Genomic DNA, 24,952 nt, shown 5'->3' on the forward strand with positions numbered 1-24,952 from the left:
GCAGGTGAACCAGCAAGAGCAGGCACCTGTCACCTGTGAGGGGTGAGAAGTGCCTTCAAGGAGCGGGACCCCCAAAATAGTGATCGAGGAGGCCAGGATACTAGTTATGCCATTTTCATGAAAAAGTTTGTGCTTTTCCACGAAATATCCTCCCTCCGGAGCTCCCTCCTCCTCAGCTGCTTGGACAAGCTTCTCAGTAAGTTGAGTTCTTGCCTACAGCTAAGGAGGTGAGGAGGTCATCCTCTGCCTTCCGGTCTGAAATGACTAATTCAAATGTCTTGGAGACTGAGCCCATTGCAGAAAGAGTCTGGGTGGCTTTCTAAAGCTGCCTGTTCATAACCAGAGGGAAGTTGGTTCCCTTCTCATCTTTATAATAAGGATTCTTTTCGCGGGGTGTCTGTTTTGTGCTTCCTACAGCTCTGGCCCCGGTTCGGTCCCAGCAGGGGGAGGCCAGTGCACTTTAATTACATTCCTCCTACAGGGAACGTTCAAGCAACGAGGCTTTGAAAAACAACTTGTGCCATGAAAAAGAAAAAAAAATCAAATTAAGTGAGTGAGAAACAGGCATTGCCTTTTGCGTCCCAGAGACCCAATCTAAATATTTAAATTTTAAAGACAGAATTCTAAGCGCTTAACTTTATAAACCCTACCCGTCGCAATTCATAGGGGAGTCAAGCATCCCTTCTGATCTGGAATATTCATATGCTTGGGCTGACGGGCTCGTGTGGTTGCTATCTTCACACATCCCATATTCAACTATAAAACAAAAATGCTAAAAAAAACCAACAACCCCAAAACCAAAAACCAAATGCAACACACGCAAAACGCCCAAAATAAAATGTAATGCTGCTTACAGTCCCGAGGCAACGCAGACATTACCAGAAAACAGAGTAAACTGAATGTCTGGGCCACAAGCAAAGAGTTGAGAAAGGTCCCTGTTCTCTACTGGTTCCCCAGTTTCCCGCCATCTCTCCTTCTGTGAGATGCCCAGTCACTGGATCCTGGCAAGTGTGGAAGTAGCCCCCAGGCGGAAGTGGCCTATTCGCTGACTCGAGTAGACAAAGGCCATGAACTGAGAAAGCACAACTAGGCAACTGGGTGGGCAAGGAACCAAGGCAGGTTTCGACTCAATATAAGGATAAAGTAGTAAGTTCCTTGTGCCTGGGAGCATTCAAGCAGAGTGGCATGAATGTGTTTCGGCTATCTGTCCTGGGCTGCAGGATGCCCTAGATGGCTTTAAGATCCCCTTGGAGGCTAAGAGCTCAGGCTCCCTCTGTTCCAGGCTCCATGGGAGCCCTGCGGGAACACAAAGACAGGACCGTAGATGGCCGCGTGCTGCCTCCATCTGTCTGTGTCTCCCTTGGCTGTGGCCTTGTCTATCTGACTCCCATCTCTGTCCTCCCTTCTAGGGTGAAATAGCCATGTTATCTCCCGTGTACTCCTCTGCACTTCCCCAAATTAAATTTGCTTTCAAAGGGGCAAATGGTGTGACATTCGTTGGTTCATTCATTCGTCCTGCGCCCACCTGTCGCGAGCCTGTTGTTTTCCAGGCACTGTTGTGGCTCTGGGAGGTACCAGTGTGCCAAGCAGACAAGTGCTCGCTCTCCTGGGGCGCCTAGTCTCGTAGGGGCTCGATTACAATTCCTCTTCCCAAGAGGAAGGGGCATTTTAATAATGGCTACTGTGTTGGAACATAGGAAGGACCTCCAAATGGTGAGGTTTTAAGCCTAGTGATGGGCGGATGGGGAAAGGAGCCAGACTCTTTTAAGTTTGCACCCGAGGATACCATTCTGAGGCTCCTGCTTCTTGGGGGTCAAAGTGGCTTTGGTCAAGAGAGTCCAGTGAAGTGGAAAAAAAAAAAAAGTGCCTGTATTCATGCTTTTATTCCAAAAGCTAATTGTTGGGAATGCAACTCATCCCTTTGATGTTTTAAGAGCCCACAACGTGAGCAATAGTTAAATAAACAAGCCACTCAGTTGAGACTCTCACTCAGCGCCAAGAGGACCTCACAGAACGCAGAGCCTCACCTGTGGAGTCTGCTTTCCCAAGTTTATTTTTAATTCTTGCTTTTCTGGATTGATGCGCGCTGGCCCCACCAGCTTATTTGCTTAGCAATGCTTGGCCCCTCCAGAGGCCCAGATATTGAATATAAAATACTCGGAGTTGCCACATGAAAGGCACCAAATATATGCTGATTGGTGTGGCCTGTTCCCCGAGGAGTCTCTCCTTTGCAGGTCGCCTCTCCTTCTGCCGAGACAGAATCGCTCTGTGGGGACTCAGGGGTGGGGGCTGGGGGGCGGGGGGGGGTTCAGAGTATTATTAGCTAGAAATTCAAAGTGCCGAAGTGCTAAGCTGGGCAGCATAAGAAAAACATTTGCACGTCCTTTCTCTTCCCACCTGCCTCGCACTGGCTCACCCCCACTGCCCTCATTTGGGCTGTCACTGTGCAAAATTACAGGCTTCGGGGGTGGCCAGCGGCTCCCCTGGGGGCAGTGGGTCAGGAGGTGAGGCAGGGAAGCTCTGTGTCCCCCTGACCTGGGGACTGGAGCCAGGACGAGGGCGAGGAGACTAACTGGTGTTGCAAACTTTGTAGAGCGGGAGGAGAGGAGACGGAGGAGGGGCCTGGCGACAAGGGGAGACAAGACAGGAAGGGGCACCGGAGCTTCACGGGGTTCTGGATGGCGTGCGGCCTGGGGATCGGCGGTCACTGCTGAGGCCCAGGGGAGTGGCTCAAAGTCAGGGCAGGTGAAGTTCCTCGGTGGGTGCGTGGGCATGGGCTGGGGGCACCTCCAGGCAGTAGGGACTTATTTGGAGCCTTGGGTGGGGGCCCAGGAAGGTCTTGACACTGGGCAGCACTCAGGCGCAACACACAGGGTTCTGCCTTCCTGCAGGGGTCCCCAGGGCAAACGCGGGCAGGCGACCCGGATGACAGAGGTCATTGTGTGTACCTAACTGTCCCGTGGGCAGTTACACACTGGGCCTGCCACCTGATCCAGGGCGATGGGTCCGCCTGTGACCCGTGAGTTGAGTTGTCTTGAGCAGTTTTCCTCCCCAGAGCTGGTCCATTCGTGGCAGTGGCCACAAATGGTGACTTCCAGGATGGAGGTCTAGGTGCACGCCCACAGCGTTCCCTCTTGTAGGCTGCTGAGACTTCTCTGCTCTAATATTAGCTATCGGGATGCCAGGGAAGGGTGAGAGAAGCCCGTTCTGTAGGTCAGACGCTTCCAGCACAAAGGACGGGAAGCGGGCAAGTTGGACACGTTCCAAGGTCCCCCCCCCCCATTTTCACTGAGCTTGTAGTGAAAATAGGATGGATTTTGCTCCAGGCCCCAGGGGAAGAGCCTCGAGGAGGTGCTCACTGAGCACAGTACCTCCACGTGGACTCTCCTCCGGGGACTCCTAGAGCTGCCATATACACGAACTCACCATTTGGTCTACGGGGACTCCCTCCCTAAAAGATCCAGTCTGGTGGGAACTGGGGGGTGTGAGGTCAGCTCTCCAGTCAGTCTGCTGCATCTGCCTGGAAAATGACTTCACATCAACTCAGATGCTGCCCCTCGCTTCCCACCCTGGGGAAAGCTGTTGAAGGAAGCAAGCTAATTTTAGGAGTAGAGGCAGCACGCATCTCAAGATATCCCCCCGGTCAGACTGGGTGATTCCTACGCCACTTTCTCTTGTACTCAGTGAAGCGAGAGTGGCATCGTTCTCTTTTGGAAGGCTTTTGAAACTATTTTCACTTCTTAACAAAAGGTAAATTATGGGGGAGTATCTGTGCTCTCTCCGGAGGAATAAGGACTTGCCGCCTCCTGCACGGGCAGGTGCGGGTCGTAGGCTCTGGAACCCGGCGGCTCACAGTGTGCTGGTCCCTGCTCTGGTCTTTGGATTCTGCTTCGACTTCACGGCTGTAGGTTGTCCTGAGTTCCTGCCTCTTTCCGTGTACCTGTCAGCTTTGTGCTCTGCTGGGCTGCCGTGGGATCTGTAGGGCAGGGCTCAGACGCTCCACGAAGCCCCATGTGGCGGGGGGCAGAGAAGTGATGAGGACATCTAAGTTTATTCCTCCTAAAGTGTCGGACAGCAGGACCAGGGCAGAGGGGACAGAAGCCTGCCGGATGTGGGTAAACCCATTTCGAGTCTGTCACTTGAATCTTAAAGTCAACCCTGCCCTACTCCCTGTGTGAAGATGACCCTGAATTTCACCCTGGGTAGCATCCAAACTGGGAGACATATTTTTTCTTCTCCATAGTGAGGTTGAATTTAAGCTACTCATATTTTCACCCAACCCTCCTCCTGTGACAAAGGATGTATATTATTTATGAAACAGCTGGTTGGGGGCAAAATGGCTGTGTGTGTGTGTGTGTGTGTGTGGCCACAAAATATGCTTTCCTTTGAGATCCTCTGGCTGTTTCAAGGAACAAATCCCCAACCTTGCTCACATTAGCAGCATGAGCTAATCAGCCGAAATACCCAGCATGGAAAGCTTTTATCCTTCAGAGAAAAAGAAGGAGTAAGTTGTATTTTAATTAGATATTTACAATGGTTACAAAGCAGCTCTTCAAGAGAAGTTTTAAGAATTTGGCCTTCCTTCTAAGGCATAACTGTGTTCAAATTATCCTAAAGAGAGACTGTATATCAATCCAGCCCAATTTGTGATAAATTTACAACTGGGTTCTGCACAGCAGATTTATAACAACAATTAAACAGAAGGAAAATGGGTCATAAATTCTGGCTGGCACAGTCCGGCACCAAAGAGAAGAAAAGAGAATGGTTTGGCCAGATCAAAAGTCAATAATTTCCACATAAAGTGCTAAAGCTATAGCAAAAACAATTTATATGGAAAGAAGCTGTTTTTTTTTTTTTTTTCCTCCCATCCTTTTCAAAATTAGATATTGGAGAACACAACGAAGCATCTACATTACAAAGGCCTTATTAAACAATTGGTGCGCTTTCTTAGTTTTACGAGTGGTACAGGCCTCTCCCTGCTCCTCAGTGCCTGAGTTTAGTGAAGGGACCTCCCCTTCAATATGACGAAGGAGTCGTGGGGGCAGAGAGTTCTCCAAGAGATTGTGTGACTTGAGAGAGCAAGGTTGAAGCTGGATTTTGGTGGTGGAATGAGAGGCAGGGAAGCCAGACCAAATTCCAAAGCCAGATGATTTGGAAGCAAACACATGTGTTCCTGGAACGAAGCAACCTAGAGGCACGAGTTATAAAGTGGGTTATAGCTGTATTATAAGTGGAAACAGAAATCCGACCCCGGAAAGGAGAAAGACATTAAGGCCACTTGGGTCAGAACAGGTGGCGGGAAATGGAGTATTATTACACGAACGTGTGAGCTGTGAAAGGTGGGCCAAGATCACCTTCACTGCTGAGGGAAGACCTTCCAGAAGAATCCTTATGCCTGCCAGAAGTTTAGTTCTGCTGAGAGCCCAGTGCCTGCTTCGTGGATGTTCACCACGGATGAGCTCACAGTGTGACTGGCAAAGGAAGCAGTGAGACCAGCCACCAGCCAGGACTTCCTCCTCACTGATAGGAAAGCATTGACTAGCTCCGTGGAAACCACAGGACCCTTGGTAGGAAGTGGCCACACCACTTGTAAGAAGTAAGGAACAGGCGGGATACAGGATTCCAGAGCTCGAGAGAGCGTGCAGCGCCAAGTGCTCTTGGACTTACAGACGTGACTCTGGAAGTTCAGCGGAAAGGAGTGTGTGTGTAAGGAAAGATTTCAAAGTGGGAGCCTCTAACCTGTGGACCGCCGAGTCTGTGTACTTGACTGGGCCAAATTCCTGCACCTGCAGCCATTCTCTCCATGTCCAAGAAAAGGGGTTCGGGGATCCACCGCTTCCCCATCTGAGGTCTGAGTGGTTGGATGAGGTCGCCCCCAAGTCCCAGTCCCAGGGATGGGACGGGGACCCAGGTCTACACCAGTCAGAGCGTCCTAATCCCCTCGGTCCCAGTGATTGGTTGAGGGGTGGGCACGTGGCCCAGTCGCTGTCAGTGAGATTCAGGAGACTTCCGCTGATTTGGAAGAGGGGACGCTCACTGCTGCCGGCTGGACCTGAACCAGCTCTGCTACCCCCTCGCCCCCACCCCCACCGGCTTATGGAAAGCTTAGAGGGCTTTAAGGAACACTTGTCAGAGCCAGGAGTCATCCGCTTAGAGAAGAGTGTTTCCTGGGCCCAAGCCAAGGGATGGGGTCTGGGATAGATAGGACACCCATCGAGTCTGGGGGCCGCTGGCCGAGCCTGGCCTTCCATTCTCCAGTTCATTCACCGGCTGATGCAGCAGGACTGCTCATTTGCCCCTCCTCCCCCACCCCAACCTATCTGAGCAGAGGAAAAGTAACTGGGGAGAGAGATGTCAGGACAGAGGGAGAGAGCAGAGGGAGCAGCCTCTGTTGGTGCGGCCAAAGTGTGTGTCTCCCGTGGGCCAAAGGGATGCTATGGAAGGCAGGGAAGCTCAGAACGAGCCATCTTGCCAGCATCCTGCTCAAGAGCGATGCTGGCTGCCAGGAGTTCCCATCACCCAGAGGCATGAGGTGGGAGCAGGCAGCCCGACCCTGTCAGGGAACCGTGTAGTGGGCAGGTCCCAGGAGTGCCCTGAACAACTCTTGCGGGGCCCCATGCCAGAAGCCACTGCAGGGGAGGTGCTGAGAGAAGCCTCCGTTCGGTACAAATGGGGGATCTATGGGGAGACCCCAATCCTGAGAGGAGAAGGGCGCCCAGGAGGGGCAGGGCAAGGATAGGGAGGAGGGTGAAAAAACAGACCACTGGCCCTCCCCAGGGCAGCTTCCGTGGGCCACACGTCAGCCCAAGCTGAGGAGAAAGAAGGACATTAACTTGGAGCTGAGACTGAAGTTTTAAACTGGGCCAGACTACTCTGGACTTTTTAATGCCTAAAACTGACCAGAAATCCTTGCGATCTATTGGAGGTATCATCAAGGAAGGGAAAAGGAGATTCATCAGCACACATTTAGCAGAAATACTTGGAGAAAACACGAAAATCTGCATGTCTGTACTTCACTTAGTTCGGGCTGACCAACATACTGGTTCCACATCTGTCTGGTGACCATTAGGGCAGGTCCTATCTGAGAACGGAGTATGCCCAGAGTGAATGAAGCTGAAAGGTGGGGAGAGAGAACAACCTGGATTCCAGTGATAGAGTTTGAGCCTCTGCATCAAGCCATACCTGAAGGTAGATCTCTTCTCTGGAGTTTTCTGTTATGTGGGTCAATAAACTCTCTAGCTAATCTGAGTTTAATTTTTTATCACTATCAACAGAAAGAATCCTGATGGTTACAGTGCATATACATACTCTTATTCTTGGGGAGAGGGACATAACTTTCATTGGATTCTCGTAGGGCATGGCTAATAAAGGATATGGCTCAGAGGAGAGAAACCCTGGAGCTGAAATCCAGTGATCTCACTGACAAATACAAGGGAAACCATTGAATGGAGCGTGTGGACCTTTCCAGGGGCATCGTGGAAGAGCTAGGTCAGAGAATCCTTGCATGTAGGGGCCGAAGCCCGAGTCTGGCATTAACTGGTACTCAAGAAATATTTGTTGCATGAAAAACAACAGGAAAATTATAACAAGTCATACTGTACATGCAGATTTTCAGAAAAAATATCGAATGTGTGAACATCTAATCTGCATTTCCATGTCCTGACAGATGGCCCGTATTAACAGAACTCTGATTATAGTAAAGAAAGAGAGAAAAAAAGAAAGAACGAACCTACAAATACTCATTGAGTGGGTACCATGTGCAACACTTAACTATTAAAACAATTGTGACTGCCAAGACAAGTTTTTTTAAAAAGACGTCTATGTAGTCCCGTTTCTCAGAGACAGTCCTAATTATGACCCAGAAAAAGAAAATGACCTGGCTTGGTGGGTGGGAAGGGGGTGCTTTCTTGGCTAGGGCAGGGCTTGGACCCGGTTTCTTCTTAGAAGAGGAGTCTAGACCCTGAGAATCTAGGGCTGACTTCTCAGAGTGGAACCAGGGACCACCTGTATCAAAATAATCTGGTAGGTTTATTTAAAATTCAGGTTCCTAAGCCCTGGTCCAGATTTACAGAATAAGAATCTATGAGCAAAGTATCCTAGAATCTGCATTTTATTTTATTTTATTTTTTTAAAAGATTTTATTTATTTATTTGACAGAGAGAGAGAGATCACAAGCAGGCAGAGAGAGAAGGGGAAGCAGGCTCCCTGCTGAGCAGAGAGCCCAATGCGGGGCTTGATCCCAGGACACTGAGATCATGACCTGAGCGGAAGGCAGTGGCTTAATCCACTGAACCACCCAGGTGCCCCTAGAATCTGCATTTTTTAAAAAAAACTTTATTTATTTATTTGACAGAGATCACAGGTAGGCAGAGAGGCAGGCAGAGAGAGAGAGGGAAGCAGGCTCTCTGCCAAGCAGAGCTCGATCCCAGGACCCCGGGACCACGACCCGAGCTGAAGGCAGAGGCTTTAACCCACTGAGCCACCCAGGCGCCCCTAGAATCTGCATTTTAAACCCTCTTCCCGGATGCTTGTCTGTACATGAAAGTGTGAGAAACTTTACCTGCCAGAATCTGTTTATTTTCCCATGGGTTCTCAGTGCCTGGCGACATTCCGCACAGCCCCAGGGGAGGTGGGTCTCCCGGGGCTGGGGGGGATTGGAAAGAGGCCAGGGTTCGGTGACACAGTATCACCCTCACTGAGGTCATGGTCAGTTAAGGCTATGTCAGAGGTAAGGGGTTGTGTGAGTGAGGGCCTCTGAATGGAAGCCAGCGGAAACTCCCCATGTCCTCGTGGTAGAGGAACATAACCAGATACAATTATGATGTAGCCGGTAGGACGGACTCCTGGAGCCCCCAGCTCTCTAGAGGACACCACACATTCTTGGCTTGATTATTTGCTGCCTTCTGTTGCCCTGGACGGTGTCATTTGGGAGGGAGGTATTGTTTTCATAGACATTATTTTTTTTCAATTGGTGATTAAATTTCCTGAAGGCAAGGATCGTGACTTCTCATTCCTAGAGCTCTTGTCCCCCTTCCACCCACCACCATGTCTCCCACACGGCCGACCACTCTCTAGGCTTACAAGTCTTTAGTTCGACCCGTGTTGCAGTTTGTTTGAGACCAAGGGGCGGATTCCCTCTACTGCCTTTACTGCCTTCGTGGGGTAACAGCCAGAACGCCTTCTGGCATGTGCTGTCCCAAGTTCTCAGTCCTATGACATGGGTTTGATCGACTCCAGGGGTGGGACTGACCAGCTTAAGCCCTTCTACGTCCCCATTCCCAGGGCCACAATAGTTGGTTCCAGAGTGGGCAGTGACCTAAGCATCCCAACCAGAGTGAACCTGGTGACTCTGGCTGAGAATGTGGGGCCACCACTTCTTTGCTCTCTCGGTAATGAGCAAGGAAGCCCGCTGTAGTTCTAGACATTCTTGGCGGGCTGCCTGGACTTCGAGAGGAAAGCACACAGGAATGGGGCCATGACTAAGGATGCACAACCACGAAGACACTGGGACCCGAGCACATATTTGACCTGGGTAGATTTACCTGAAGCCCCATCTGTTCCTGGGCTGCTCAGTGATCTGTACTAATAAGTACTCCTCCCTGCCACTTTTTTTTTTTTCTTAAATCAGTTTGAGTTTTGTTATGTGTCATTAAATGTATCCTGATAGATATGCCCGTCAGCTCCCCTTAGTCCTCTTGCAGTAAGGTACCTCCAACATCAGGTTCCTCAGACAGACAGAGACAGACAGACAGATACCACAAGTACCCATGAAACAGGATAAGACAGGTGGTGGGAGTAGGTAGTAGGGTTATTTGCATGCATGACTTGCGGAGACTCCATGCCCAAAGAGTATTGATTAATGGATCGATGTCAACCTGGAGGGAAGCCCCGTCCTGTTCAACATTTTAATCAATGACTCGGATGGAAGAGGAGGCATGCTTAGCAAGTCTCAAATGACACTGGGCTGGAAGAATTGCTAATATGACAGATGGCAGAATCAAGATTCAAAATTATTTTGACTGACTTGAGCAATAATAAGGATAAATATAAACTCTTGCATCTAGGCTGGAAAAAAAAAATCAATTGTCTACGCAGTGGATGGGGGAGACCTGGTTTGGCAGATGTCACAACAGTGTGGCACGTGAAGGGGACTTTATGCTCGTGATGAGCCCAGAGTTGGGGCCATTGGGAACACAGTTCATGACGTTTTCAAATATTTGAAAAATGCCTTGGTGGAGAAAGGCTGACCTTGCATCTACTTCCCCAGTGGGATGAAGACGTGGAATTTTCTGGAAAGCAGTTTTCAGCTTAATATGTAAAAAAAGTTTCTAAGGATTCTAAGAACAGGCCACTTCCCCCAAATTGTGACTGTGATGATTATATCAGAATGGAATAGGAAAAGTCTCTTAGGGTGGTTTTCCCTTTAAAAGCTCAGATTTTAACCATTTTAACAACTTGTAAGTCAAAGCAATACACACAAAAGCATCCAGAAAAATATGAGGTCATAAAGTTGCCTCGCTCAGCACCCTTGAAAGTTTCCTTCAAACTCCCCAAAGAGGAGGCTCATTGAGAAGGAGTATACAGAATCTGGACTCGGGACTGGCCAGCCCCATCTCACCTCACTCCATTTACCGCCTTCCTCCTCATTCCCGCTTTGGCCTGGCCCGTCCTTCTGTCGGCTCCTGCTAGTTAGGACTCCGTCCGTTCCCTTTCCTGCCTCACCCCTGTGCCCCAGGGAGAGCGCTGACCCCACAGCCGGAGCACTGAGAAACCACACCTCGTTCCAGTCCCTGCCCTGTGACCCTCACTCATGGCTAAGACTTTGCGCCTCCTGGGGCATCTGGGTGGCTCAGTGGGTTAAAGCCTCTGCCTTTGACTGAGGTCATGATCCCAGGGTCCTGGGATCGAGTCCCGCATCGGGCTCTCTGCTCTGCAGGGAGCCTGCTTCCTCCCCTCTCTCTCTCTCTGCCTGCCTCTCTGCCTACTTGTGATTTCTGTGTGTCAAATAAATAAAATCTTAAAAAAAAAAAAAAAAGACTTTGCGCCAGGCCTGGTTTCATGGACCACCCTAGATGCTGAAGGTATATGCCCAAGACACCTTCTTTTCATTCTTTTTTTTTTTCCTTTTTTTTTTTTTTTCTGTTATTCTAAGCACTTCCTTTTACTTGCTAACCCAGAGAGGTGGAGAACAGGGTCAATAGCCCAATTTCATCTTATAAACGTAGAATGTGGTTTTTGCAAGGAAGTTATCGATAGCATTAAGTTTCACTTCTACCAACACAAAATCACATGTCCTGCGGATTTCGCACGACTGATTGTACTCACATATTTCTCATTAAAGCTGTCCACCTCTGTCAGAAGCTTCTCTTGGCAGTCAGGGTTGGTGGCCAGGAGGTAGGTGGCAAAAGAAAGCGTGTTGGTGACGATCTCGTAGCCAGCGATGAGGAAGATGAAGGCCTGGCCCACGACCTCGTCCACAGTCAGTGGCTTGGACAGGCGGCCGGGCTGGTGTGGCCGGGGGGCACCTGCGGTGCAGTGGGTGGAGGGGAACACTTGTCTGACCATATCAAAGCTGTCCACCCCCACAGAGGGGGTGGAATGTCGGGCATCCAGGATCAGTTGGAGGAAATCTCTCCGCCTCTACGGGACAAAAGGAGAAAATGCAGATTCTGGCCTCTGAGTCACATGAGTGAGATTTCTTGGACCCGCAAGTGGAGCTTTTCTAAGGAGCTGGAGCTTGATGGGAACCAGCACCCTCACTGTGGGGTTCTCGGAAATGGTGAGAACCTGGAAGCCCCGACTATCCCTCCCATGCACTCTGGGTCTCAGACTTCGGTGCAGCAAGCCACAGACGGTGATGCTGCCACTGAGGAAGGATGAGGCCATTCTAACTGGGCTGATTGGGAAGCGCGGTAAGCCGTTTTGGGAAGGAAAAAATAGAGCACGTCGCAGAACAGTACACACAGTGGAATCTCATTTCTGTAAAAACGGTATGTGTACAATATATACAGTTACACGTATTTGTTCATGCGTAGAAAATGTTTAGCAACATCCATACCCAGTCGCTTGCAGGGAGCCAGAGGAGGTAGGGAAAACCTAGGGGCACGGGGAGGATGGGGGGGGGGAGCTTCGATTTTTTTTTTTTTTTTTTACTACATATTTGAACTGTTGGTTGGCTGGTTGGTTTTCCAACAATCAAACAATGAAAACATCATTTAAACCAAAGCACAGGTTCCCTTGTTCCCTTACGCACCGTTCAGGGCTCATGGGGGTGGCCAAACATGGTCCTCATGCAGTAGGAAGGTGACAGAGCTGGGGACGGCAGGGAACCAGCCTTGGGGATGCTTGTCTGCTCCTTGGGTCCCTTTTCCCCCGGGGGATCCTCTCTCCCATTTAAGTACTTAGAGCTTTCTTACTGTCTTCCCCTCCCTTCCTTACCAGCACAGATACCCTTCGTCTTTCACTACCACTAACTGTAACTATACAAGTGTTCACATATGCCTTCCGTATGGACGAAGTGTATCCCTGGCAAGTCCCTTCTTCGAAAAGCCCGTTAATGTGATGAGTGACAGCCAGTATGTTCCTCTTTTCCAGAGTTTATGGGGCTAAAGCAGCAAAAGAAGGGTGTCTCAACCACCGGCAGGAACATACTATAATTTCAAAGTACTTGACTTGGTGCTGCATTTGCTCATTCATTGGCTTCTGAATTTCTGTCACAGGAATAATCTGTGCCCCACACGTCAGCACTTAATTCCCTCTTGTGAGGTTGTAGTTACTTCCCGTCTTGTTGCTTTTTTTCCTCCGTAAGAGTATAAACATGTCCAGGGCAGGACCCTGTGGCCACCCCTCTACCCCGGGGCGCATGTGGCACTGAGCACGTGTTAGGTCTGTATAAATAATCACTGCGATGCAGTAAAATGCATTTGAGAAAGACCGTGTGAGCTTTGCTTACAAGGGCACAGGATCTGGGGCGGGAACCTTGGAGCACGGGGCCTTTGCAGCTTGCCTGCTGCCCCGCTTTTGTGACCTTGCAAGGTGTCTGCCTCTCAAGATTCCAGCAGGCCTCCTAGCTAAGACACGGGGCCTCAAGGACGTTGCATTTTCTGTGTGTCTTGCCGGCCTGCTCAGGTGAACCATCGGTGGTTGCCGCTTGCTACCCCGGGCCCTGGTCATTCTGATTTCTGGGTGGCATCGTCAAGGGCTGGCTCTCCCCAGACTCCCTCCTGATGCTTGGCCGACATCTGGGTGGCTCTTGGGGCCCCGCTGCCCACCCTGGTTCCGTGGGGCAGAGTCGGGACAGGGCAGGGGATGATGGCCCATCGGGGAGCTAAGAATCTTCCACTGCCTTGGCTCCTGGATGAGAATCGGCAGGACTGACAGCTAGGGAGGGTTAAACTCCTCAGGGCGCCAAGCAGTAGTCCCCAAGGCTCACCCGAGACTTTGCTGGAGGGCGGGGTGGGGACCCCGGTGGCGGGAGGGAGAGCTCCGGTGGCTTTTTCCAGTGGTGGAGCTGCGGCTGGCCCCCTTTCCTCTCCCTGCCCAGACAGGCTGCTAGAGGGCCATCGGGCATGGTAGAAATCCGTCTTCCCCTCCAGCTCCAGAGGTCAGCGGAAAGGGCTGCTCTCTGGGGCCCGCACGTTGGAGAAGAGCATTAGCGTAGATGGGTTTCTTTAATTCGCACTGCATCACGGAGGCTATGTGAACACTGCCCATTTAGGACTGAAACAGTGCTGCTTTATGGCTCTATCCAAGAAAAATACGCACCCTGATAGATGTAGGTGTCTAATCCACCCATCGGCTAGAGCTTAGAAAAATATTTACCTTTTAACATCTGTGCTGCATTTTCCACTGCGCAAACACACATCTGCTTGATGGAATGTCTACAGAGTTTAGATGGGTTTAAAGCAAGTTTTCTTAGTAACCATATAGCTCTGTCTTGACACGGGCAGTCCTGGATTTGTGGTTGGGAGGTTTTTCTCAGATCAACTCATTGTTTGAAACAAATAGCTCTTGAGTTTATGAAAGGAAGAGCTTGAGGCAATGCTAGTAATTGGATCTTTAATAAACCCCTCACCTCACAGTAAGCCGTTGGGTGCAACAGTTTTAGGATCTGCAGCCTGATTCCATAGCCTGTGGGTTTCGGGCTGGGGGAGGGGGAGGGGAGCGCGTGTGACAAAACTGTTATCAGGAAGCCCGTCAGAGCACTGCTGAGGTTTGAAAACGTGGCTCCCTCACCCCTCCTTCCGCAGGCTTCCTCGTCATTGTGGAGATGCAGGAACCCGGGATGAGAATGTTCTGTCCTTTTAGGGGGCAGGGCTGGGCCAGGGAGCCCCAGGGAGCTGATGGTTCCCACACGTCCAAGGGCGTCGAGTGGCATTCATGATGGTGTGTGGGCCAAGGGGCTGTGAGGGTCTGTGCACCTTTCTCTGCCTCCTGAACTGGGACACCTTTGCTTCCCAGTATTGGGGGTAAGCCAGGCGGGACGGAACGAGGCTGCTGCTGGTGCCTCCCCCCACTAGCTGCCCCGCCCCCACTCCCCATCTCATCCTGGGCCAGTGGTGCAGCCGCCGGATCTCCGCGTCCCTCGTTAAGCCCTCTGAGCCAGTCTCTGAGGCAACTCTGCCACGCTCGTGCGAATCAGTTCCGGAGAAGACATTTCAGGCCTGTTTTTTCCTCTTGAAGCAACTTTCTCGAATGCAACGAGGCCCTTAAAGAAGAGCATTATACATGCATGAGTGTATCCAACAGTGAAATTATTTTCCCAACACTGGAAAGTCCTATTTCTGTTCTCAGCCAAGTTCAAACAACAAATATTTCTTGGATTTCCACACTGTACCAGGCCTGGTGCAAATCTGTAGGGAGGAAAGAAGTCTCTGGGTGTCAGGGGATGCGCAGGAGCCCTCAGGCCCCGACTGTGTAGCCACGTCCTCCATGCTGAAAGCCAGTGGGGATTGCTTGTCAGCTGCCCAGACCCTCTCTGCTGCCGATGCTCTTCGCGTTGTAAAACGCCATCTTGCCGATGTTCAGGAGAACGAATATGCTGATGGAAAGTCCAGGTTGGCGCATTTATCTAGAAACTTCTTTGGGGCGGCTATTGCCGGTGCTTGAGAGAGAGAGGGGCCGTGCATTTGGGGGGGCACCCGTGTCAGAATGTGGACAGTTCGCTCCGGGCTTCTCTCCGCCGTCCTTCCCTCCCTGCCCTCACCCTTCTCGCCCATGTTTGCCCCCCACCACCCCACCCCTTCTCCTTTCCTTCTAGTGCCCTGGAAAGCCCTGAGCAGAAGGCGGCTAAAGGCCAGTGTGCGGGGTGGGGAGGCAAGAGGAAAGGGAGAGCGGTGCCAGGTTACGCCCCGTGCCATTTCGCTGCTGTGTCCTATTACGGTCCCTTACCTCTTGTGCTTCTTGCTGGTCCCGCAAGGCAATCACGTTCCTAATGAGTTTGTTAAAAAAGCCATTCAGTTCATCTCGGTTCTTATTGGGCAAAATCCGGGCCAGTGGGACCATTATGGATGGAAATGATACTTGAAAGAGAAAAACAAAAGCACCACTGAAAACAGGGCGGCAGTAACCCGGGGCTATCAGATGCCTGTTGCCAGGGAAGCAGAACCCCCTCCCCCCGCAGCCCCCGTTGGAAGGCAGGGCTCCCCTCGGGGTCCGTGTGCTTTATGGCAGGGCTCGAGCCTGACTTCCACCTGCCGACTCCTGACCGCCCCTCGCACGTGGCAGGCGCTCGGTGCATGTCTGTTCAGTTGAGTCGGCGCTGCCATCTGGCCCCTGGGACGTCAAGCTCGCGCTTAGAAATGAGTTTTCGGGGTCCTAGGTAGGAGGGCCCGAGGTCTTCGTGTTCCATCAAGGAAGGGCCGAGGTTGGGGCATGGTTCACATCTGAGCAAGGCGGGAAGCAGACCTACTTTCTTAACTTTGTTTCCCCAGGGGTAACTGTCCCCCAAGGGACCACCTGAGTGGTCCCCAAGAGCTGCCACAGCCGTCGATGGCAAGAATGCTGGCCCCTTGGGATCCTCCCTTCCTGTGCCAGGCCTGTGCCACCTGTGCCCTTGCTGCCACAGCTTGGCAGGGCTCCGCGGGCCAGGGACACTCATCCCCTCATGGAGTAGGTGGGGGGCTCAGCTGAGGGGCTGAGTTGCTGCAGGGTGGCTCGGGTCAGCTCTGCTTCCCAGAACGGACCGGGGGCCCACTGCACAAGGCACTGCATGAGAGCCCGGATCGGGGGTGTAGTTCTGGACCTCCGGAGCTCTCAGAATACTCTGCCCGTTTTCAGGAGCCAGAGCCTGAACCACTGTGGTGCGGCAGGGAGGTGGGCTCAGAGTGGCCGACAGACGAGGCGTAGCAGCGCCAGGACAGTGGAGCCGCCCACCGGAGGACGTGCCCGGGTCCCTGGGCCACCGCAGGTGGAGCGGACACGGGGAAGCAGCTCCCAGGGGGTGGCTGGGGTGAAGGGTGGAGCGGCGGCTGCTCTGAACCCCCTTGGCGACCCCTCGGTACAATTTCAGCACGGAGCTGATGGAGGTGCCCGGGACTTCCACAGAAATGGACTCACAAATGGGAAAGGGACTGACCGAGGAATGGATACAATTTAGCAGCCCGGCAGAAGGTTAGAAGTTCGGGCAATAATCAATAACAGCAATAGCAACGCTTCAACACTTCCATAAAAGCAAGAAGATGCCGGAATTGGCCAGAGGGCAAAAACTCACTTCTTGAAATAAAAATAAAATAAATCGACCAGTCCCTATGGCATTAGGTAACCTGCCAGTCACCCTTCACGTATGATTTCTAGTTTGCCGGGCGCTGGGCTTCCAGCGGGGAAGTCTTCTGGAGAGGATTTTGCTGGAGGGGAGGAATATGTCATAGAAAATGAAAGGCTGTGGACTCCCATCTTGGCTCTGCCTTTCTAAGCTTCAGTTTTTTCATCTGTGAAGTGGGGACGTGGTGGTTCTCGCGGCGGCGGTGGCGAGAAAGGCCAGCACTACCGCCTTGCTAATGAGTGGCCCCGGCCGGTGACAACAGAAGCCTGGGTGGTTCCAGGAGCTTAAGGTCTCTGCAGGTGGACCCTGTAGGGCGAGTCTCAGGGACCCCTCCAGCGCCCCTTCCTCATGGTGGGGGCTGAACCCCGAGAGCTGCCGTGGGGTCTGGCCAGCTTGCCGGACCCCAGTCCTACACCCATCCCCCTGGGCAAGAGCTGTACTTACAGATTAAAACCAGGACAGGCCTGGGGATGGAGTATGCAAAGAAACGCCTGCAGTGCGTCACAAAGGGGTCCTCGGGGGCCCTTTGGGAGTCCACTTGGGTCCCAAAGGCGACACTCGCAACCACATCTGTGGTGTAGCAGCTGTAGCACCTGCGGGAGAGGGAGCCATTTGGGTTTGGGAAGGACTCGGCCATTGGCCTGGCCATCGTGCCCTGTCCCCCCACACCCCCCCAAGGGATCCGGCTCCATCGTCTGCCTGCTACAGTGGGAAGCAGCTTCCTGCAGAGCTCAGGTGAGGGGCTGGGATCCCTTGAGCATGGCAGCAGAATTCAGGAGGACACGCGGAAACGTACTGGACAGCTGACGCAAACCAACTCTGGGAAGGGGAGGAGGACATCACTTCCTTGACTCTCCGGCTCCAGGCAGCCTGAATCCGCCAGCAACAAAGTCCAAGAAGCAGGCTCCGAGCCTTCCTCCCCGTGGAGGGAAACAGTTGACCCAAAGCCCACGGGCATGAAGCCAGAGCTGTGCAGAGTCTGTCCAAAGCGAGGATCGAGGGGTCAATTGGTATAGAGCAGGTTGGGATCAGCAAATTGGCAACCTGGTTGTCTAGTTTTACTATTTTTGTCCCCCTCTCCCTCCTAATGATTTTGCGGTTTTTCTAAGAGTAACAGACCAAAAACGAGGGTGCTTCACACTCAAATAAATAGAAGACAAACTTTGGGACCAGCTTCATGAACATATGTGTGTTATTACAGAAAACACACGTTGCGCTTTAGAAACAAACAGGAGGAAAAGTGGCAATAGCTCCAGCAAAGTTAACCTCTTCAGCTCTAGGAAACCTGCCCTCAAAGGGCCATTTTAAGCCAGAATGATCTTTTTGTGCTGTCTCGCAGGAGCGGTCAGATGAAGTTATTTCTAAAAAAAAGGCTGCCAACGGGGTATGCATTTCCTTTTATAATGAAAAGTTCTTATTTTTTGTGGCTCGACACGAGTGGGGGGCACACACAGAGTTCCTTTCTTCAAGGCTCTATCACCAACAGCTTATCGTTAAAGAATAAATGACATCTCCAGATGACTTTTTTTCTTTTGAGAGCTTGATTGAAAACATTCCTACAATTGATTACACATGTCCCCGCTATAGTGAAAACAGTTTGCCTACTGAGTGTGATTGCGTCTGATCCTAACCCCCCAAGAGTTAAGGGTTTTTAAGTTAGTTATTTACTTTGCTTTCATAGTTGGTCTTTAACCAACGCACACAGCCCATGACCAGAGAGAAGAGAGTGTGAGAGGATTTTGTAAACACCACGGCAGAATTTGAATGCTGGTGATGGTTTATGTTATTACTTTATGAGTAATGATAATAAGAACGAGTCAGCTTCTGGCTGACCTGCCTCTCTCGCCCTGCTCCTCCCAGGCTGGAAGCCATGACTTAGCCCAGGACAACTGGAGGGGAAGCCAGATAATCAGTCATTTCAATTTGGAGTCCACCGCTACGTCCTGGCTTTAGGCTGAGGTGCGCAATTCTTGTGGTAAAAATGCATGGACTTTCTCAGCTCACCCCCCACTCCTGGCACCCCCTTCCCCCTCCCCCTGTCGCTCTGACCCCTCCTGCCTCTGCAGAGGTCAGAGGGCGTGTCCACACACACTCCGCTGCCCACTCAAGGCCTCCGTCAACACGCCACACCTACCCTGGGCTTTGTTCACATTCTCTTCACATCTTAGGCGGGTTTCATTTCTTCTTATTATTCAGTCCACCCATGCTTTTTATGAGCTTCTAGCATTTCCATAGTTTGCTGGTCCCAAGGTAATTGTCCAGCAATTATGTAGAGTTACAAGAAGCAGCAATCCAAACGCACGATTCCTCATCTGTCATGTGTCCATGTAGCGCCCTTACCTCTGGATGTCGAAAGCCTCCCCGGATTCCGCATAGCGTTTTAAGTGAGCCAGGAGCAGATCACAGGCTTGGCTGATTAAGGGCGTCATCTGATAGCAGATAACAAAGGGGTAATTAGGACACCATGCAGGGAGCCCACCTAAATTAGCTGCAGATAAAGAGGTCGAGTGAGGCTCTTCCTGGGAAAACAGACATTGTTTTCAAGGTAACTTTCACGCATCTAAGAATCAAGAGGAGGGTCTGAAATTCATAAATATCATAAAATACAATAGCTGTAAACGTCTGTTTTGGCTTAAGCAATCTGTTCTTTGGGAAGCGAAAAGAAGAAGGGATTTAGAGTAAATACTGGGAAATAATTATAAAAATGATCATTAAGTGCTTAGACAGAAATGAGAATCAGTACTCGGTTTCATGACATTTGGTTAGCATTAGAGAGTAAATAGACCACAATCCATATGTACTCTCTCTGGAATTAGCCCCAATCCATGTTTGCTTGGTTCCAATTTTACTTTAGGTTTTCTGTTAGAATATAGAATCCTAGTCTCCAAAGGAACGTAAGGTGGTCCATTTCAAGATTTTACAATACAAAATCACTTTCAGCACATTTCTGATGGATGGCTATCCATTTTTGCTTCAGCCGCTTAAACCTTTGAATACGTATGTGTAAGGGAGCCCTTGACTTCAAGGGACCTTCCATGCCCACCTCGGAAAATTGCTGAATTTCTTTTTTTTTTTTTTAATATTTAAATATTTTCATTATGGAAATGTCTAGCATATGCACTCACACACAGAGAATGGTGTCATGAACATTCATGTAGTTACGGCTCAGCTTCACCAAATTCGGATCTCATTTGGAAATCATTTTTGGCTGTCGTCACTCTGACCCCAGCAGTCTGGCTCAAGCAGGTAGGGTTCCTTGCAGAGCCCGAAGGCCACTCACATGATCTTATATTTTCTCCTGTATGTTCGCAAAGCCAAGTCACCACCGTAGAATATGGTGTTACTCTAACGAGTGCACATTCTAGAGTAACACCATAGCTAAAGCAACATGCTGTAACACATTGTTCTGAGCATTTCTTATGGAAAACATTTTTTTTGAAATGTAAATAGGTTCAGATTTTACGATTTGACACTAGACCATAACTTCCTGAGGGCAGAGAAGATTTTTGTCTTTTTGTCTCTTTGTCTTTTTGTTCATTTTTATGTTCCCAGAACCCAGAGCAATGCCTAGCACACAGTAATTATTTGTTGAAGGAGGAAATGAATTTGAATGATTATTTAAGATCCAGTCTTTGCCCTGAAAATCTTGAGGCTTTAGGGAAAGTTATAGAATGTTAATCTACTTATTAGAAGGTATGTTGTACTGAGGCAAAATTTGTCCCTTCTGACAACCTCTCCCTGCTTTTAGTAGACTTCTTCCACACGGTAGGGCTTCAGATACCCAGAGAGCAAGTGCTGGTCTTCTTTACCTCCTAGACACTCCTCACACAACATGGTCTGCGCACACTTCTCCATTCTTATCTCTCTCTGATCAGTGTTACTCCTAAAAGGCAGCTCCATCAGTGGAACACCAGTATTTCAGGTAAGATTCCATAAATCATAAATGGGTCCCTTCCCTGCATGCCAGTCCCAAGCCCAGGTGTATGTGGACTTTTTGAGAAGACATGTGGGACAGGCAAATATGAAGTTCAGGTCAGCAAAAGCTACAAGGTCTGTTTCCACGAATCATCGCCATATGCAATTGACTTTTTGACACTTCAGATTCCGTTCATTAGAAAAGCTTTATATTTACATTACATTTATTGTTTAAAAAATTGTCCTGCCATGTGTTCTGAGCAGAACAATCTTTCAACTCACCTAAGACATTCAGGTGATTGGAGAAGCCTGGCACAGTGGGGCAGCCTGGGTGGCTGTTGGCCAGGTGTTGGAGGGACACATGGCTTTGTTGGATTCCTCCTTCCTGGAAGTCTGAAAGCCACCCCATGTGTTCTGGAGTGTAAGGACAGAACTGTGACACCAGGGGCCCAACTGTTTGCTGTGGGAGCTCTCTCTGGAGGAGATGGCCCTGAGAAGCAGAAGGACACTCCTGCTGAGTAAGAGTGAGCTGTCGGCTAAGCTTAGGGCTGTGTGAGTTCCCGGAGCGGGGTCCGTGGCCTGGGCAACACCAACAGGCAGGTCAAGGAGCAGATATTCAGAGCAGAACACTGCCCCTTCTGCCCCACTCCGTGGAGAGATGACAGAACATCTCAGATTCTCCCTTGTGGCCAAGCCTTCTGGGAGAAGTATCTGGAGAGGAAAATTCTAAGAAAAAGGACGTTCTGCTCATCTAGCATCAAAGCCTTAGAGCACGAGGGTGCATGTGCTGCTCAGTATAGGTGGGCAAGGGGCGTACTCACGCGTTCAGGTCTCATCTTCCGTAACATTGGCTATTGCTTCTTGCCCTCTGAGATTTGGTAAATGTGCCTTCTGAGCCTTCATTTGGTTTGTCATTGTGTGTCCAGGAGCAAACACAGAGCCCATGGCCCTCCACTCTACTTTAGGTGGTTACTTTAGGGAGCTATGGAATTGGTCAATCATCAGTGTTTCTTGTTCTTCCGCCACTTGTGCGTGAACCTAAGTAAATAGTCAGCCAGGCACCAGCTGATGGGTAAGTTGGCCGGGGAAGAGTTTGTCTGATGATTTGCCGAAACAGAAATGGAATTGACCTCATGTGCCTATCCTGGAGTCCGCTCAAAACAGGGATGAGAACGGCTACCCTGATTTATTCCTGGTAACTCCGGGGCAGAGATCTTCAGGACAGCTGTATTCTTTTCTAAATATTCACCCAATTTAATAATCCATCAAAAGTGCATGTAAATGGGTCCTTTTCAGTGGCCTCTGGGCCATCACTCTCAAAAAATCTTAGACTACCTCCGTGTTTGGAGAACTCTGCTATCTCAGCCACTTTTCTGCGACTGCCTTCGCTGGCTATATTCTTCCATTATTTTAATAAACTTAGTGGTACAAGTGAACTCCATTTTCATAAAATCCCATATACTAAATTTCTCTTCGGTTTATTTCAGAGGAATCAGAACATGGTAAAAAAAGAAAAATGCTGTTTGAAAGGAAGTCTTTTTAGATATCAAACTTACAGCTCCCTTAATGTAACAGAAATGGTATGCAACATAAAATTGGATTTATGCTCAACTCTTCAGAAGCATGCCATGTGCATACAGAGGGGTCCACCCGTGCTCAGTCCAGTCGTATGCTGGACAGTGCACAGGGGGGCTGGACCCACCACCACCCACCCTCGATTCCTCTACATGTTTGTAACCAGAATGCTTTGTGGCTGACTGGCATGATTGTAATTTTCTACCATCTCTGCCTGCTGTCTGTCGCACTGAATGGTTAATGACATTTTTATTTGGGTTAATGTGATATGAGATGGGGCATGTAATATGAAAAATGTTTTAAGAAGCAATGCAGAGAAAATATTGTAAGACCGTAGAGCGGATCTGTATGTTGGCCAGTGGGCATCATTTCAGGCTTTCTTCCTTGCATTATACACAAGTAGTTATGGAATATTCACTCCCACACGAGTTGCATACAAACAAAAGCTCTCTTTGATGGGCTTGCAATCATCTTCCTACAATCCACAAGCCCAGCAGTTACTCCCCTAGATCTGCAGACAAGCAGGCATAGGTGGCTTGTGCAAACACACGTGCACAGATGAGCACACAATGCTATCATCAAATCTTAATAAAGGATTCTCATCTGATTGCTACATTTCATCTTTGTAGGATAATGAGAAATTTTTATTTTTGTTTTTTTCCCCATATTTTTCATAAGGCATGGACATGATACTTACCAGATAAAATACTAATGCTATTAGATTTTAAAAGAATGATTTCTTCTTGGGGATGACAGTCTAGCAGCCACGCCTGGGGAGAAGGGGTTCCCATTTTGCTTCTTTCACCTCTCACATGGGTTGGCTTTATTCTAGATGATGCTGACCCTACAGCTGGCCAGCCATTTGGAAACTAGCAGTCACCATCCAGGGTAAAGTACCACCCTCAGCCTGGGGAAGAAATTTGTCAAGGAAGAAGTCCCTGCTCTTTACCTGGAACTGACTATTATTAAATCCCCCAGTTAAAAAAAAAAATGGATCTTTGTTTTTTTCTTTTTTTCCAGACTGTATCTGAGGATTTCTGAGTCAAGCAGGGACAGAGGGCAATAGAATTAATTTAACAAGGTGGAGAGAGCTTTCTGAGTGGTCAAAAGAGACAACTCATGTGGTAATGACAAAGAAGAGCTAAGAAATCTCCTGCTTATAGGCTTTCTACTCTCCTTTTAGGTGATTCCCAGCATTTTGCCAGTGGGGCTTCCTTCTCTGAGGCTAAGATGCTGACCTTGTTGAGTACATCTGACCCTGGCAAGAGCAAATATTCAAAGCCACTGCCAGTTATTAGATTTCCTCTCCTTGGTACTTTTTAGTCGTGTGACATTGGGTGAATTTCTCAACTTCAGTAAATCTATTTCTTCATCTGCAAAATTGGGTAATAAGACCTTCTTCGAAGAGTCGTGACAGTGATTAGAAATATATAAAAGGCTTGGCAGGAGAAGGCATGCCAGATGTCCTCTGGAGGACCCCCATGCTCCCAGTCAGCTCTGGATGCCTGGCACCATTTTCTTTCCTCTTAGTCCTTATGAACAAGACCCCAGTGGATCCACCTGTTCTTGACTCACCATGTTATCATTAGTTCCTTGTCTCTCTCCCTTCATCTTTATCTCCCCATCGACGACTCTAATTCAGACTTTGCCACCTGTCATCTGGAATATGGCTGTCATCCTACTTCTTGAGAACAAAGAAGCGTAAACATCTTTTGTAGTCTCAGTACCTTGTATAGTGCCGGACACATAGGCAGACTAAAAAACAGTTTCCAAAGAGCTTCCTAGCCTTCTTTCTTTTCACTTTTCAATACATTCTATACTCAGTCACCAGATTGGTCTAATGAAAATGCTTGTTATCTATGTATCCCCACTGACTGAAGGACATAGGATAAACCTGTTATCGTATTTTCCAAAGCCCACTAAGAATTGGATCCTGCCGGAGCGCCTGGGTGGTTCAGTGGGTTAAAGCCTCTGCCTTCGGCTCAGGTTGTGATCCCAGGGTCCTGGGATTGAGCCCTGCATCAGGCCCTTTGCTCAGCAGGGAGCCTGTTTCCTCCTCTCTCTCTCTGCCTGCCTCTCTGCCTACTTGTGATTTCTGTCTGTCAAATAAGTAAATAAAATTAAATAAAAAAAAAAAGAATTGGATACTGCCAGTAACCATGTGAGTAAGCTTAGCAGATCTTCCCCCAGCCAAGCCTTCAGATGAGATCACAGCCCAGGCTAAATGCAGAGACCCTGAAACAGAGGCACAGCCTGACCCACAGACATCATGAGCTAATAAAGTTTTGTTGTTTTAAGCTGCTAAGTTTTGGGGTAATTTGTTAAACAGCAATAGGTAGCTACTACACTTTCAGTGTCACCCTCTCGTGGCAATTCCTATATGTTGTCATGTGTTATTGAAGTTTTCAGTATTTGTCCTATCAGGAATGAGCTCAGTGCAACACGTTCAGTTGTTCTCTAGAAATATCTGTGCGATGACAGATTGATGGAATGTTCCTTAAGGGTCTTGACATAGAAGGAACATTAATTGATCGAAGAGCTCTTTCTGTCTGAGCCTGAATGTCATGCGGTTTACCGGGAGCGGGCTTTGTGTGAAAAACCTGGCACATGTGCCCATTTTACCTCTTACTTTGGGCAAGTCATTTGAGTCTCTCTGAACTAGGGTCCTTATCCCCAAACAAAGGACTAATTGCACTGCCC

At 49.5% G+C, this 24,952-nt stretch overlaps 1 protein-coding gene and 1 long non-coding RNA gene across 2 annotated transcripts in view; one reads left to right on the forward strand and one right to left on the reverse strand.

The window, feature by feature from the left end:
- TBXAS1 (thromboxane A synthase 1) overlaps nt 1-24,952 on the reverse strand; it is a 165,272-nt gene that overhangs the window by 33,566 nt on the left and 106,754 nt on the right. The window contains exons 7-10 of the mRNA XM_082693906.1: nt 19,103-19,191; nt 17,207-17,355; nt 15,391-15,521; nt 11,326-11,640 (exon numbers count right to left, since the gene is read on the reverse strand). Of these exons, the coding sequence (XP_082550032.1) occupies nt 11,326-11,640; nt 15,391-15,521; nt 17,207-17,355; nt 19,103-19,191 (684 nt within the window). The remainder of the gene's footprint in view (nt 1-11,325; nt 11,641-15,390; nt 15,522-17,206; nt 17,356-19,102; nt 19,192-24,952) is intronic.
- Nucleotides 1-24,952, forward strand: part of LOC309845683 — a 170,185-nt gene that overhangs the window by 12,367 nt on the left and 132,866 nt on the right. The gene's annotated exons all lie outside the window — the stretch shown is intronic.

The sequence above is a fragment of the Mustela nivalis genome (genome assembly GCF_964662115.1).
Source record: "Mustela nivalis genome assembly, chromosome: 12".
Taxonomy (NCBI): Eukaryota; Metazoa; Chordata; class Mammalia; order Carnivora; family Mustelidae; genus Mustela; species Mustela nivalis.